Source organism: Lonchura striata, chromosome 20, assembly GCF_050655825.1.
Source record: "Lonchura striata isolate lonStrDom1 chromosome 20, ASM5065582v1, whole genome shotgun sequence".
Lineage (NCBI taxonomy): Eukaryota > Metazoa > Chordata > Aves > Passeriformes > Estrildidae > Lonchura > Lonchura striata.
In genome coordinates, this window is record NC_140722.1 from 843,660 (window position 1) to 859,444 (window position 15,785).

Genomic DNA, 15,785 nt, shown 5'->3' on the forward strand with positions numbered 1-15,785 from the left:
TCCTGTAGCCCCCACTGCCAAAATGTTGCCCTACAAACCAAATATAACCTGAAACCACCTCCTCTGAAGAAGATGGCTATGAAAAAAAAGCAAGCTTTTAAGACAAACTTTAAAAGAGAGCAGTCAAACATATCCACATTGCTGGTGAAGAAACCCTGGTTTCTAACAGTCTCGGCAGATGGTGGCAGATTCCAGAGGAATCTTAAAAAGCACAGGCACAGGGCTGAGCTGAATCCACTGGCACTTGTAACCCAGCAGAAATAACCAAGTTGAAGCAAAGTACTAAAAATTTTAGTACAGATTAACAATCAATTAAATCTAGACCCCTTCACTGAAGGTTATGGAGCTTGCACAGGAATCTGCATCAACACACATCTGCTTTTGTCAGCATCAAGGTGAGAGTAAAGCTATATTTGCCCCATGTCTCGGTGCTGCATTTGATTTCCACCAGTCATGAAATAAACACAGCATTTCAAACATCTTCCCCAATCAGTGACATTATTTATAAAGAGGTGTTCTCATCTTAGCAATAAGGGTTGCTGGGGTTGAAGTTCAAACTCATGAGATACCTTGAGAAATGGGACATTACAAACAGACATGGACAGAGCAAGGGCAGAGCATTGTGAAGACCCTACCTGCCAGCTAGGAGGAACCTGAGCTCCAAACCCAAATGCAGGAAAACAGCTTGCTGCTGGTAAACAAAAATGAGAAACAACAAAAATGAGAAAGAGCAACTCTGTGATAAACTCACTCTTCAGTTTTATTCACCAAAAGTAGCTGAGAACAAGGCAGAATTCCTGCCACAAAAAATTGGTACATCATCTAGCTGCCCATGGCCTAGCAGCAGGTATCCAATGGTTTCAGGCTTAGGCTTAAGAGTTAATTTCTCTCAGTGCAGCACCCCACAGGACTCTCGGGAGATTTCAAAGAAGCAAGAGAAAAGCCAGACCAATCCCAGCCTGGCCACAGGACAAAGCAGATAAACATGTCTACTCCCATTGCTGCCAATGTCCATTCCCATTGAACCAAATAGGACATTCATGTTTGCAATGCATCATCTGCAACAAGGGATCAGCGCCCAGCTGAAGCATCAAGGGACTCAGAAGGGACAAGCCAAGCACATATGCCAAATTATGAAGGGCTGCCATTGCCTTCCCTAGCACTGACAGAAGCAAGAGGAAACAGTAGCAGCTCCTAAAGGGATCTCCCAAGGAAAAGTAGCCCCTCAATCATTAATACAGTGCAGGGCTAGAACAAGCTGTTCTAGTCACATTTTTGACATGGTGACTAGATCAGTCAATATCATTACATATGTGTCATAAATCCTGGACTACACTTCCCACACTCCAAATGGCAATCAGGCACTCATTTATCCCATCTGGATGATGTAGTGAAGAGCATCTGATGACATGGGATCTTCATTGGAGGCAGTAAAGTCTACACCCACCTGAGCAGGCAACATGATGGCAGCAAGTCACTGGTATGTCAGCACAAACAAATTAGAAGAACAAACTATATCCAGAAACAGGGGGTTAGCTCAGGCTCACGCAGTTCCTTTCCTCCCAGGCACACAGCAGCCCTACACAGGGACATGCACACAAGTCTGCACCCCTTTTGCCACTTAGGTACAGGTATTTTTAAGCCATAGCAATCCTTTCTACTGACAAACTGAACCAATTGCTTGAAAGAACTTTAAGAAGCCCTAGCTCCATTAAAGTGCTACTTCATCACAAAAAGCAAAAATACAGTATCCTTTAGTGTTTTGCAGACTTCATCACTGCAAATTCATACTGCATTTGCAGTCACTCATGCTGCCAATAAAAGTACTGAACACAACCTCACTGCTTTTGTCCTGTCATCTACCAATACAAGCACTGAGTAACAACTCACCATAAAGTTAATATGGCAGCCTCCCACCACATCCAGAAGTCCAGAAATTAATAACCTGTCTCAATCTAGAGGAACAGAAAGACATTGTAACATGTACTCATTTCACTAAGATCAGAAAATAAAAAAGCAAAAAATCCCAACGAAAATTGTCTTACCTTGCAGGATTTTATGGCTTAAAACAATAATGCCAGAGTTTTTGTAGTTTTTTTATTTTGTTTTTTCTCAGGATGAATGCATCCTACAGAAAGCAAGCACAGAAGCAAATTCCAAAACGTGCCTTTATAGGAGAGCAAATTATTGAAAAAGACAGTGTCAGACATCCCACAATTTCAGAGTTACCAAAATACCCAGCAGAATTAAGAAATTTATTTTTGAAAGGTCTGCAACTACTTTGGCTGCGATCTGACAAACTAAACAGGGTGCTTTTGCCACCAGCACTGGGCAGAGGAAGCAAAAATCTCAGAGTGGGGAGGCTAAAAAAGCCTAGGCCATAGGTTTCCAGTGCTTCCCTGCTTGGATCCATTTGCATTGGTTCTGAATTCACAAGGGACAGAATAAAGGCAAGAACCTTCCACCCACTTTTGTACTATGCCTAATCAAGCTGGCTGGCAGCCGGAGTAGTCCTGGGCTACGCCCTGTGTGCAAATAGAGCTGCCTCAATTCAGGTGAATCTCAACCTCCAGGAGAATGAGATATCAGGTTTTCACTGCGAACAAACCAAAACCAGCACCACCAGCATGTGACTCAACTTACTCTAGACTGGATGACCAAGACAAGTGCCCCTTGGAAGGACTGCTGTTAGCTGGCAAGGTGACTAGAATGCTCAGGAGGGTGACCAGCTCCAGCACACACATTATATGAGACAAGCTGTGCTTCTGGACTCATCTGTTACAGCACCAACAAGCAATTCTATTTTCACTTGACTCAGTAGAGGCCAAAGCAAGCTGAACAGCTGGGACAAGTAGCTCAGCGGACAACAGGCTCAAGGATATTTTTAGAAATAGGAATGGTAACAGAACCCAAAGAAAACAAAGAAATCTAATTCCCACACCAGTTTTTGTTCTTTTTAAATGTTGGCTTAGTAATACAAAAATACACGTTATTTGGAGGCAACAACTAAACGTGCATGTCTGAGCTCAATATTAGAAAGGGATTGAAAGCCTGAAATCTGGAATAAATTAGCAGGGGCTGAGGAAGCTCACCAGGGAGCCAGTACCTGGTCTGCACAAGTCTGCACAAGTGCCAGGGTAGTTTCCAAAGTGTCTATCAAGTCATGTCAGCCATCACTGTCATGATCTGCACACTGCACCTGAAAGGAGGAGGAAGCAGGCAATGGGCAGGCATCCTGCATTAGGGAGACTGGTCACGGCTCACTGCCCCATCTCTTGTCTGACAGCTCTGCATCAATGCTGAACTCCTCCATGCCATCAGGACTGGGGATGTTGGCCACATCACTATGAAACCCAGGAGCCACACAGCCAGAGTGAATCTCAAGAGAGGAACATGTTCACTTCCTCACTCATTTAAGTATGCAGGTGTAAGCTTAAAAAAAAAAAAATCTTCCCCTGATTTAAATGTAAGAGGTTAAATAAATAAATAAAAATTTAAAAGAAACATTAAAACTCCCCAACATTTCATAATCCAAATGTGTCAATGTGAGGTCATTCAGGACAAGATATGCAACTGGGGTAATGGGAACAAGCAAATTAAAACTTTAAATCTAAGCCATGCTCTTTTTTTCTGTCCAACAATAGTACCAATTTACAAGGAAATTCTAATTTCCATGGAAGAGTAAGACTGTCTCTTTCTGCATCTTATACCAACCAAATTATAAATACTTTATTAATAAACAGTAATTTTTATGTCAGAATGAAGGCTACAGAACTAGATAATGCAAAATAGCAATGCATTTACAAATAAAAATATAGTAATAATTGGTTTACAGCAACATGGTATCATAGTTCTCCACAAAATCACCAATAAGGAGCATTTCTAACATGTTCAACTGCAGAACACAAGTAATTCCAGAAGCAGTCAACTAAGGGACAGTTGTAAGCAGCTGTCTCCTCCTCCTCTGAAGCTCACATGCCACACAGATTCAGGAACTCTCTGAGATCTCTCTTTAGAAATCAAGAAGTTGATGTTACTCCAGTATAAACCACAGTGACAGCTTTCTCCTAAGGACAATGGGACAAGATGAACCCATGGGTAGCACCCGGATAAGGATGTCAAATTCAATGGCTAGATATCTGAATTTGACACAGAGTTCTTTAAAGGACTATTCAGATCTGCTGGGGGTCTTCCACTAGTATCAGTGGAAAACCCATACATACAGTCAGGTGAATTACGGCTTAATCTAGACACCTAAATGGGAAGCACCATGTCATCCTTCAGTGTCTTAATGGCAAAAGATACCTCAGAGACTGTTCCCCCTTCTCCCCAATCCTTCCCACCTCACTTCTGCTCTTCTCATCTAGACACTCCACCATGAAGCAATTCCCACCCCTCCTGCCTGAACTTTACTCGGCTTCTCTCAACAATTCTGATGTTTGCACATCACCCAAAAGTGACTGGATCATGCCAGAAAGGCCTTCTCTTGTGCAGAAGCCTGGGTGCAGACTCCCAGTGAAGGGTCTCCTTTATGCCAGTACACCTGGAGAACTTCAGGGAATCCAGCTGTTGCCATCTCCACACACCTTGTCTCCCCTCCTTCCTGCTCCCAACTCCCCTCATACCCATGCCAAGGACCAGTTCAGTTATTGGTTCACAACATGGTATGGCTTAAAACAAACCTCTCTTTATAAGGGTTTTTTTCTAAGACAGGCCAAGATTCACTGCAGGCAGCCCAAAGAGTGGTGCTGCTGCAAACAAAACCATCCAATACTGCAGGACACTGTATAGATTATTTATTATTTCTTTGCAAATGAACTCTCCAGTACTCATTACAAGCCATGAAATACAGTCAGCAAGGAAAAGGCCCCTTTCATCTACAGGAGAAACTTCCAAAATCCATAGAAAATTATTTTGCTTTTGTGTATATGCCATGAAACCTGTGAATACCAACACCTACAAATTTCTATTTTGCTGCTTCTATTTGCTACATTTGCTGTTTCCATTTAAGTAACTACGGAGCTGAGCGGCTGCTTTCACTTATTTTTCATAAAACTGTCACAAAGATTAGCCTGTGTCACAAATATGAGCTGTTCCTAACACAGAACAAGGAAAACATCACTCTGAATCACAATGAAGAAAGAATTGCCATAATACTAGGTAGCATTTGATCAAAAGATTTATGTTCACACACATATTAAGCATGTAATCCTCATACAGAGCTGGCAAAGTTGTTTAGAAGATACACCAAAATGGCTCCTAGGTAAATTTTTGGAAGCCTCAAATAATAGGTTTCAAGGGACAAATTCCAAATTAAAACTAAAACAGTAGTGCAATATTATATATTTCAGTGTTGTTAGTGAAACTCCTGAGTGTCAGTCTAGACTCCTCTGATGAACTTCCCCAGCATGTTACGGGTATCATCTGCCCATGCATCAAGAATTTTGGCTTAAATGAACTAACAGAAAAAAGCTATCCTTTTGAACTAGTTAATTCTGAAGCAGATTCCAAAGCACAGAAAGCTTCTAAAAACCAAACCAAACAAAATAATAAAACAAATATTTTTGGGCTATAGCAAATATAGCCCCACAAAACATCATGTGTAAACCATGTCATGTCAGTTCTAACAAATGACAATATACACCTCTTAGTCACCTCCTCTATATGCTTGCTGCACACTTTTGAATGAAGATTACTTCCTTCTGACCCAAGACTGTTGATTCCCCACCAGTAAGAGCTCACAAACATCACTTAGAACACTGCCAGCTATCAACAAGCCCAGCACACCTGTTGGAGGTTTGGATTTTTCCTTTTTCTTCTTTCTCTCAAGGAATTTTTCTCCCATTTGTTGCCTAAGAGAGACAAAAGATGTGGCCAAGATGGGGAGGAAGGGGCAGGGGGTGTAGCTGGCTGCAGTCTTTTAGCTGGGGAGTGAGCTTGGTAGCTGGAGGGGATTTTCTCTCGCGAAGTATAGAGATACCAAGACTTAGCTGGGGGCCAGGGCCTGGGCTCAGCCCTCTCTCGTACTCTCACTCTTGGGATCAGAGGTCATGGTTGTGGTTTTGGTGCTGGACTGGCTGTGGTTTGGTGCTTGACTGCTGCTGCCCAAAGGTTTCACCACTGCGGAGTTTTACCCTTCACTGCTTCTCCTTACCCTGGGTGAGCCTCTGCTCGTAAGAGCAGCCATTGAATTGGGACCTTTTCAACAAGCGACCTCACTGGGACAGACTCTCAAGTACTTGGGTGCCTCAGGGGAAACCCAGGACCCCTCTCCCCTTCTGGAGGGAGCACCTCCCAGCTGCTTGTGGGATCCTGGCTGCCACTGCGGTACCCCCATTGCTTCTGCCACAGCTTCAGGCTTTTTGCTACACTTTGTTTGTCACAGGGAGTTACACAGGGGTCTGCTCACCTCTGCTGTTCCAGCCTGCTGTTCTGAGGTTCCTGCTACAGTCCAGCTCGCCACCCAGAGTGGCAGACACCTGCAGGGACTGGCTGCTTCCTGTGAGTTTGCCAAGGAAGCCCCTTCTCCATCCCTTCCGCCAGCCCGCCGCCATTGCCGTGCGCAGAGAGGCGGCCGAGCTGCGCCACAGCGCCCCCTGCAGCCGCGGGGGAATCATCGCCCCGCCCTGCCCGGCCGGCAGCCAGCGGCGCCCCTGCTGGCTGTGCCCGGAACTGCGCCGCAGGGGAAGGGGCTGAGCTGGGAGAAGGCTGGCGCCGGGTCTCTGCCTCTGCTCGCTGTCGCTGCCGGGCTTGGTGTTTGTTTGCCTGGCTATGCACACACACGCTAGGAACGAACTGCTATTCCTTTGCCCGTATCTTTGCCTGAAAGCCCTGTGATTTCAAAGTTATAATAATTTGGAGGGAAGTGGGTCATATTTTCCATCCCAGGATGGTTCCCACCTTCCTTGGCAGACACTTGTCTTGTAAGCCAAGACAACACCTGAACACCTATTTCCAGGTTAATAATCTCAATAATTATTAGGAACTACCATACTGCACAAAGAATAACATTAGCACGCATGCATTTTGCTAAATCTTCCAAATCAAACTTTCAGCATGAGATTTCTTCAGAGGATGAAGAAGTAAAATTCTGCAAATGTGAAGCATTTAGGTGTTAGAAAAGTAGAGAGAAATTAATACTCATGCAGAACAATCTATGGATTAAAATGCCTTTAAATTATCAATGTATTGCTTAGAAGAAAAATTAACATGTTAAGTTGCTATCAGATTTTCTTTTGTAGAAACACATTAAAAGATGTAGTTGTTCTGCTACACCTCCACAAGCCAGGGCCACAGAGAATTAGTTATAATATACAGGGAAATGCAGTTCTGACTCAAAACTAAATTTCTATTTGAAACAAATAGAAAAAAAGTTGGGAAAACCTTCCAGTCTCTTGAGTGGATAAATCTGACAAGATACCTCAAAGTCCTCTCTGTGTTAGTATCCCAAGGCACTTAAGTTTGTCTGACATCTGCAAGTTTCTCAGTTAACTTCGAAACAGTGCTAGAACGCCACAATGAAAAAAACCCAAACCAACCAACCACCCAATCAAAGAAGACATCACCACCAAAGCTCAACTTGAAACCCTGGCCAGAATACTGAAAAAAACAGTTACAATTCTCCTTATGCCTAACCACTGGAAATTGTGTCACTTCTGCATTTCCTGACTTCTCAATCTGACAACTCGTAATATTTTAAGACAGACATATAATCACTTATCTGCCGCACTACAATTCTAGAAGGGTAATCTAATAACTTAAATATGACTAGACAACCTGATAACTCATAGTTAGCATCAACAGAAAATGGATGACTTGGAACAACAAAGAGAATTTCTAAAGGCTGTACCTTGACAGGTTTATTAAAATCTCTACCACAGAAAGTCTGCAAGGAAACAACTGAACTTCCTCCAGCATGGATTTAAATTGTTCTTGATGACCTTAAAAACATGACAGCATAATGTCACATGAGGAATACAGCATGCAACTCACTAGGAATGATGACAAGGGGGCTCTTCATGGCAAGTTAAGAACCTCAAGTTAAGCCTCAACCAGTTCAACCCTGGCACCTATCAATGGCCAAGCAACAGCTCTGCAAGAAATAAAAGCTTGATGCTCTCAGTGAAGTTAAATTTTACAGCCAAGCTCAACACCATTGAGAAGAAAGAGAGACCCTCTTCTCACTTGCTGCCTGTGATCAGACTCCTTACTCAGGTAGCTCCATCCAGTCACCAGGCAGCAAAAAAACAATTTGCTGCAGCCATAGTGAGCAGAATACCTTTTTATAGGATACTTTCTCTGAAAAACTGGTGCAAAGCATGAGTAGGAGTGGGACTCTCACTTTGAGTAAGAATAAGCTGTCTGACCAACTCAAGGAAAACATTGTACGGAAATTCTACCTTGTTGCAGAATTTCTGAGAGAGAGAGGGCATGATTTATGTCTGTTATGAGATTTGAGCTACTCCAGCCTAGGCCTCAGATATGGGCCTTGTGAGGCCCTGAAAGCCTTTTGCGTAGTAAGAAATTAGTTGTAGCGCACTTAGAAATTATGTTAAGGTAACCACAAAGTAATGAGCTATCTGAGTGTGAATTAGGATAGAGCTGCAGTGTGAAAAGCCTGACCACCTTAAGGCAAAGGTAAACAATGTTAGCTTGCCAATGAGAGTGCCTTTGTAAATTGTAAACATATAGTTATATACACAGGAAGTGTATATAAACTGCCATCTTCTCACTAATAAATGGAGAACGTAGCTTAAACCACATTAGCTCGATCTGCGTTTGTCCAGTCCAGCTCCCCTCATATTATAAGAAGTTCCTGCTTCTCTACCTCTGATCTGTACACAAGCTGCCATGCTCCAGCATCGCTCTGCTTGTCAAACTCCAGAACTGGATCAAATTTACCTAAGAAATCCTTCACACAAAACCCAAGAAGTAATCAGCCTCCTTTATATTTCACCAAAATAAGTAAAGAAATAATTAAATAGTAGACAATACTTCAAAAAAGAACAAAGTCAAAAAAACTATGCATTAGTTTTCTTTCCTCACTTTTATTTTCCTTTTTAAAACTGCTGCACTCTGTAAGTGATCAGCATGTATCAGCTCCAATTCCGAGATCTCCTCAAACAACTTTTGTCCCTATAAATCACATCATTTTGCTAACTTAGAGTTAGGTGACTAAATCACTGTATTGGTCTGGTCAGAACACCTAAGTTTCCACCTTTTCTTCTTTAACAAAAATATAGAAGTATCAGTTCACTTGAGACAATTATATAAGTGATTTGTATTCATATACAGACTATTCCAAAGCCAAAATAATACCTTAAAACCTAAACCTGGCAGTTGAGTTTCTAGTTTGACATTGTGGACTTCAACATGAAATTGTATCTCCAACTTATTCCACTGTAAAAAACACAAAACACAGCAAAGCCTTTGCTCACAAACAGATTACCAGCTTAGCTGAATGTCTGCAAACACAGAGATTCCTGGCCAAAGGTACAAAATGTAACTACTAGAAAAGCATGCAAGATATTTTTTTTTTTAAATCATTACCTTTTTGTCCAAGTTTTGGGCTTCAATTTGCAGGTATACAACCCTGGTACCTAATGAAATCTCTGAAATTTAGGGGGGAAAAATGTAAAAAAGAAGTCACAGAGTTTTGCTATATTTTGTCCATGAACTGTAGTTTCTTTTAAATAACTCTCTCCTCTATAAATATAGCGTTTGAAGATATACTGAGAAGAAACCAGAAAAGCCACTTTATCCCAGACAACATATTGAAAGAGTTTTTTTCAAACAAAAACCTTACCTACTGTAATAGTGCCCTTTCCTGTTGGCTTTCCCTGCTTCAATTCCAGCAGTCAGGTGAACGCTGAGCTGGACACAACCTCAGATTAGAAGACAGATAATAAAATTATCATTAAAGAAAGAATTACTCTTCAGGTGCAAAGTCTTCAACCTCTCATAAAAGTTCTAAAACTATTTAAATGTATTTCCAACAGTGACAGCCATCAGTTTGTGTTCCTGAACAGCCTGAAAATCATCTTCTCTCACTATCCAGGAAACAGTGCCCACAAACATGTGTCCAAATTTGACTTTAGCTTCCTGCTTTTGCTACCTCTTAGACACAAGAAGCATTGCCATCACAAGCAGCCAAAAAGCTACTAAATCTTAAAATACTAGTTAATTTATCAAGTCTTTCTTTAATAATATGAATCCCACTTTTCTCCTCCTACAAAGCTATACAAACCCCTTCTCAGGAAATGAACACAGAATCTCAAGTAGCCTTATTTTCCCCCGATTTACTACCTGATGGTCACTTTGTGCAAAGAAAATTCCATGAGAGACCTCCAGGCACCATGCTTCCTTACTCCTAGACTGCCTTTAGTGCTACAAGTGCCTCCTAAGTTAACCAATTAATTACAAAATACATGTATTTCTAACCTTTGCTTTGTGATCAAAATAATTATTTTTCTAACAACATTCAACGGTAACACAAACAAACATGTTTAACAGTGTTTTCAAATTTGAATATTGTTGAAGCCTTTGACAAAGCAGATTTTCACATAATTTTTCATAATAAAGCCAACTCTCGCTGCTATTTTGTACATCACTTAACACGTCTACACGTACCTGTCCCAGTGTGCACTCAATCCCTCCCAGGTAGTAATCATCATTTAAATCAAAGGACTTGCTATCAATATCATACACGCTGAATTTCAGTTTCCACACTTTCTCAAAGTAGTAGTCCACAACCAGCTTCTTTCTTTCACAACCAGCAGAATTCAGGGTCTTGGCAGTTCTTGAACTTTTCTGTGCGATCTAGCTGCACAAACACGGGAGCAAAGCTGTTGACAATGAGTAAGAAGCCCATATTCTCCCACACAACTTTTTACCTGCACCAGATGGACACGGGCACCAGCAAGGCTACATACCCTGGACCATGCCTCGTGCTCAGTGACAAACTGGGCTGACCGATGGTTCACCAAGAAAGGAAATGGCATTGAAAAACACTATTGTATGGGAAAATTCTGAAAACTAGGGGGGAAAGACTGCTGAAACAATGTATTCTGGAGTGCGTGGTTTAGGGCAAGTCATATCGTTACAGGCAAATGAGCTTCCGGATGCAACTATGAGCAAACAAGTCAGCAGTTAAAGAAAACACTGAAGGTTTGAGTGTGGGTAATGGGACTGCTCACCAACCGTAAATCTGAATTAAGTATGTCATACACCTGCCAGGAAGACCTACGGGATGGAAAAGGGGAGACTCGGCATGTTTACAGCCATCGGCAGCGCGCGGCCACAGGCCGCTCTTACCTCAGCCTAGCGGCCATCGCCCGCGTCCCGCAGCAGGACGCAGAGGGGGTCCGACCTGGAGCTCAAGTTCCCGTGGAGGAGGCTCCGGCAGGCCACAGACAGCTCCATCCGGGATACGCAGGCGGCCATCTGCGGGCAGAGCACACCGTCAGACGGCCCGGCCCGGACCCCGCGTGCCCCCGGCGCGGCGGAGCGGAGGCACGCGCGGGCGGGGCGGGGCCACGCCACGGCCCCCGGCGCTCCGCGGCACCGCCCGCCCCGGGCCAGGCGGGCGCGGAGGAGCGCGGTACCTCCGCGCAGCCGGGCACCGACTGCGGCCCGCCTCGCCCCTCGGCTCTTGAATTCACCTAATTCTACCAGGCTATCCCCGCTGCTCCGGCTCCCCTCGCAGGAGCCCTTCCCTCTGCCTCGGTGCGCGCTGCTGCCTCAGGTTTCTACAAAGGGGCCGGGCGTGTTGTCCCCGCCCCGGGACCGTCGCTCACAGCCCTGCACAGGGACCGGGACCTCCGTCCCGCCAGCGCCGCAGCCGCAGCCGCCGCCCCGCGCCAAAGAGTGGCCCCACGCGGTGAAAGCACTGCCAAAGCACCCCCTGCTCACCCACGGGAGCCACGGAGACCTCGTGCTTTTGCCGTGCTGGCTTCCAAAACGCCATAACATCATCCCGCAAACAGGGGATAACTAAATTTTATTAGACATTAAACTGCAAACATTCTGTTTGAGGAACAGCTATAATTCTCAAAACTGAATTAGAAGATAAACCTTCAAGCACCAAAATATTACAGAGACTGGACAGTTGATGACTAGAGTTTGAAATGGGATTATTTAATAGAGAAGCTTCTTCTTCTGAGTCTGGAAAATAAGGAAATACTTGCTTTGGCTTTTTAGTGCCCAAGTACCCCATGGCTTCCTCATACTTGCAGGGTGAATATATTTAACTCAAAGAGATCAGCTTTTATTGTACAATATTTAATCCCTTGGGCATCCCAGTCAGCAATCTATCCTGGACAAATGTTAACAAAGTCACTTAGTACACCAGTGTGTGGCAATCAGGTGCTCCAGTGATGGTGGCAGGAAAAACCAGTACTCAGTGAAAATTAGCAAAGCTTTAGGCAAAGGCAATCATTGTGCAGCTTTCAGTCAAAGTCATCATCATCACTTGGTTTAACACCAGCATATTTTAAAAAACTTGTTTGAAGAACTCTAGTGGTCAGCTGTTAAAACTACTGGCAGAAGCCATCAATTCAACCCCAAGTAAGATTCACAAAGAAACCACTGACTTTAATAAATACATTTCTTGTATTCCAAGTCACAGCTATCAAGTTTTTTCTTTACTGACACATATCATTCCACCAGACCAGCTTTCATCTCACATAGACTGACATAGGCGCAGACAACGGCAAAACTTTGTTTGACACTCACTATTTGACAACAAGACTAGGACATCCAGTCTGAGATCCTTTGCCAATATTTTGCCTCTGTTTTTCTCTACTGCAACAGAGAGTTCTGTACTAACAGGAGGCACCTTTCCTCCCCACTAGAGCTCAAAGCATCAGGAGTAAGTTAACCTCAAAGAAACAGCTCCCCATAAGCTTTTAGCATCCCCAGTCAGCAATGGCTCCTTTCTGGGAGGAAACCACTACTGCAGATCTTAAGCTGCATACAGAATAAGCCCATATATATATTTATTCCATGTCACAAAGACACCAAAAAGGAAGAGTTTGAGATAGCAATTATTATATCACACAATGAAGCCAGGAGGTGAAGGGACACAAGTCCTCAAACCCAATCACCTCTTATCTGCTACCTGAATCTCTTCTCCAGATCAGCAGCAATGAAATTATGAAAATACTCCACTGTTTCAAAGATTTGACTTCCAGTACCCTAATACCCAGAAGGCTGTCTCATTGTTTTAAATTTAGTAACAGCACAGGATTTCCCTTGAAATAAAGCTCAGCTGTTCTGTTGAACCACTGGGGACATTTACAAACTACAAGGGATCCTTTCCCACTATATCCTCTTGCTCCATCAGGAGATCACAGGACACTCACTGATGCACATAATCAAGACACAACAGAGCACCAGCAGGCCAGCTGTTTGGAGTAGCTGAGCAGGAACTGTCCTAACTGGCTGTACACCCTTCTTCACCAACTAAGGACATAACAAGAAAGCAGGTTTAACAACTACAGAATGAATCCTTATGAAAGAAGGGAGAGCTCCTTAACAGATTCAGATTAAAAAAAAATAATAATAACCTGAAAACACAAGTTTGAACCTCAGCCAGCAATTATTTATAGATTACTGCCTATGAATGTCCTCAAAGAGCCCATACAACCTTCTTTTCACCTCATGGCTACCCAAAGACTGTACAAACTGTGCAAACTGTATGGTGTTCTCCAGTATCAGTCGATTCTTTGAACAGCAGCAGAAGAAAATCCTGGCCATAGACACCCCTGCAGCAAGAGGAACGGTCTGCTAAGACACAGCATCTATTTTTCAGCCAAGCCTGAAGACCTGCTTAGTCCACAGGTAAGCAACTTTGCCTAGTTACCCTGTTCATGCAGTTAACTGAGCAGCATAAATCTCTGGAAATCTGCCTGCATTGTAATCGCTTAGAAAGATCAAAAGTTTAACATATTTTCATCCCCAAAGAGACACACATATATATAAAAGAAACCTGAATGGGAAGAAAAAATAGTGAAGTTCTTCACCAATTAGAAAAACTAGATCCAACTTCATTTTTTTAACAGGATTTCATCATGATAATATTGGCTCAAATATTTTCTTATCCTCCATAAAGTAAGATTTCTAGAATTTACTTTCATTTCTCATAGTAAACTATAGTGATTGCATCTCTCTATAAAAAAGTGAAAAGTTTATGTGAAATGTATCAGCTGACTTTCATCTCCACTTCTTTCCACAGTCTCAGTTATTTTCCTACAAGAGAAGTGACAATTCCAAAAGTTTTCAAAATGCCAGCAATTAGTGCTTGGACTTAGAACCACGCCACACCTACCACAACTCCCCACCCTGTTTCTCTTCAAGCCAGAGCCTGTGATGCTTCCTCTGATTTGCTCTTCCACACAATGCTGCAACATCATTTTGGCATTTCACTACTCCAAGCTGCCCAGCTGGCACATGCCAGCTCTCTGCAAGGGACAGGTACTGTGGCATCACTCAGTGCTGACACTGTTGGAGCAGTAACACTTCACCACTTACCGGAGCTGTGCAATAGCCACATGATCAGAGAACGATCTTCTAGTGGTTACTAAGCTCAAACAGTGTACAAAGGCTCTGATCTCAGGCTAAGCATACAGTTTGCTGCAATTACACTGAAAGAACTTGGGGTTTTATTATGTTTATTAACAGTCTTCCTTTTTTTCCTCAGCATGAATTCAAGAGCACCAATTGTATTCTGTTTGCAGACTGGAATCAGCATTTCAAAACCACACAAACTTAGTTTTTAGACTTGCAACAGTATTTATAATGACAGAATATTATTTATATTTGTTGCAACACATTTTTTTCCAACAGTTTCAGAAATTCTAAAATGCACTGTTTTCCTATTTTCCCCCTCACAACCATCCTTGATAATTAGTACTGATGCTTACTACTTGAACCTTCTGGTTTACAGAAGACAGTAACTATTTCCAAAGCAAAACCAGCTGCTAGAGCAAACTACTTTCCACAATGTTATCACAATGCTATTTAATTTATAAAGAATTTATTATACATTGATCCTGATCAGTTTGCAATAATAACAGTTTAACAACCACCACCTGTTATTAGTAAATTAAAGTACAACATGGTCTGGAAGTCTCAAAACTATTCTAGCCACAGAAATCCAGATTACCAAGTGAAAATGAACTCCAAAAGCAGTAATAAATTCAAACTCTCTCCAAAATACAGAAAGCAGACCTATTGGGTACATCCCATCATTGTGGTTTCAAACAAAAAGGCAACAAGCAAGCCACCAGGTAAGTGCTGTTGCTTGAAAGAGCTTATAAAATACAGCTGAGGTTGTGCTACACCCCCATGATCAATTATTATATGGACAATAGCCACAAACATCTGATCCACTGCTCCCACAGCCTGGGGATCTATCTGATGAGAGGCATCACCTGTGAAGTTTCATCTTGAGGCAAATCATTCCTTCAAGGGAAGAATTTCCAACATACAGCTTCAGATCCATCAGGTACCTCTATTTTTTGCTCTTATTTAGAATTGCATGCTATAACACCACATTTTGAAGAAAAAAAATACATCACCCATGTTATCCCTACCAAAATACTATCCATAGAAATCTGCAAGATCTCAAGCACAGAGAAGTCTTTTACTGCTCAACCAGGTATCATTCCCAGTTGTTTAAGTAAAACACAGAATGGCTCCATACTAGGTACACTTTAAGAAATGCTCAGACAACCAAAATGAAGTCCAGTTTAAAAGGTCAAAATGATTTTTACTATGCATACTAG

At 42.6% G+C, this 15,785-nt stretch overlaps 1 protein-coding gene across 1 annotated transcript in view; it reads right to left on the bottom strand.

Moving 5' to 3' along the window:
• Positions 1-15,785, bottom strand: part of CPNE1 (copine 1) — a 51,395-nt gene that overhangs the window by 12,855 nt on the left and 22,755 nt on the right. The window contains 16 exon segments of the mRNA XM_085557704.1: positions 528-569; positions 631-691; positions 1,310-1,384; positions 1,387-1,447; positions 1,891-1,920; positions 1,923-1,955; positions 2,046-2,137; positions 3,100-3,199; positions 7,850-7,897; positions 7,899-7,940; positions 8,828-8,911; positions 9,550-9,609; positions 9,810-9,884; positions 10,630-10,761; positions 10,763-10,822; positions 11,314-11,442. Coding sequence (XP_085413830.1) covers positions 528-569; positions 631-691; positions 1,310-1,384; positions 1,387-1,447; positions 1,891-1,920; positions 1,923-1,955; positions 2,046-2,137; positions 3,100-3,199; positions 7,850-7,897; positions 7,899-7,940; positions 8,828-8,911; positions 9,550-9,609; positions 9,810-9,884; positions 10,630-10,761; positions 10,763-10,822; positions 11,314-11,442 — 1,124 coding nt within the window.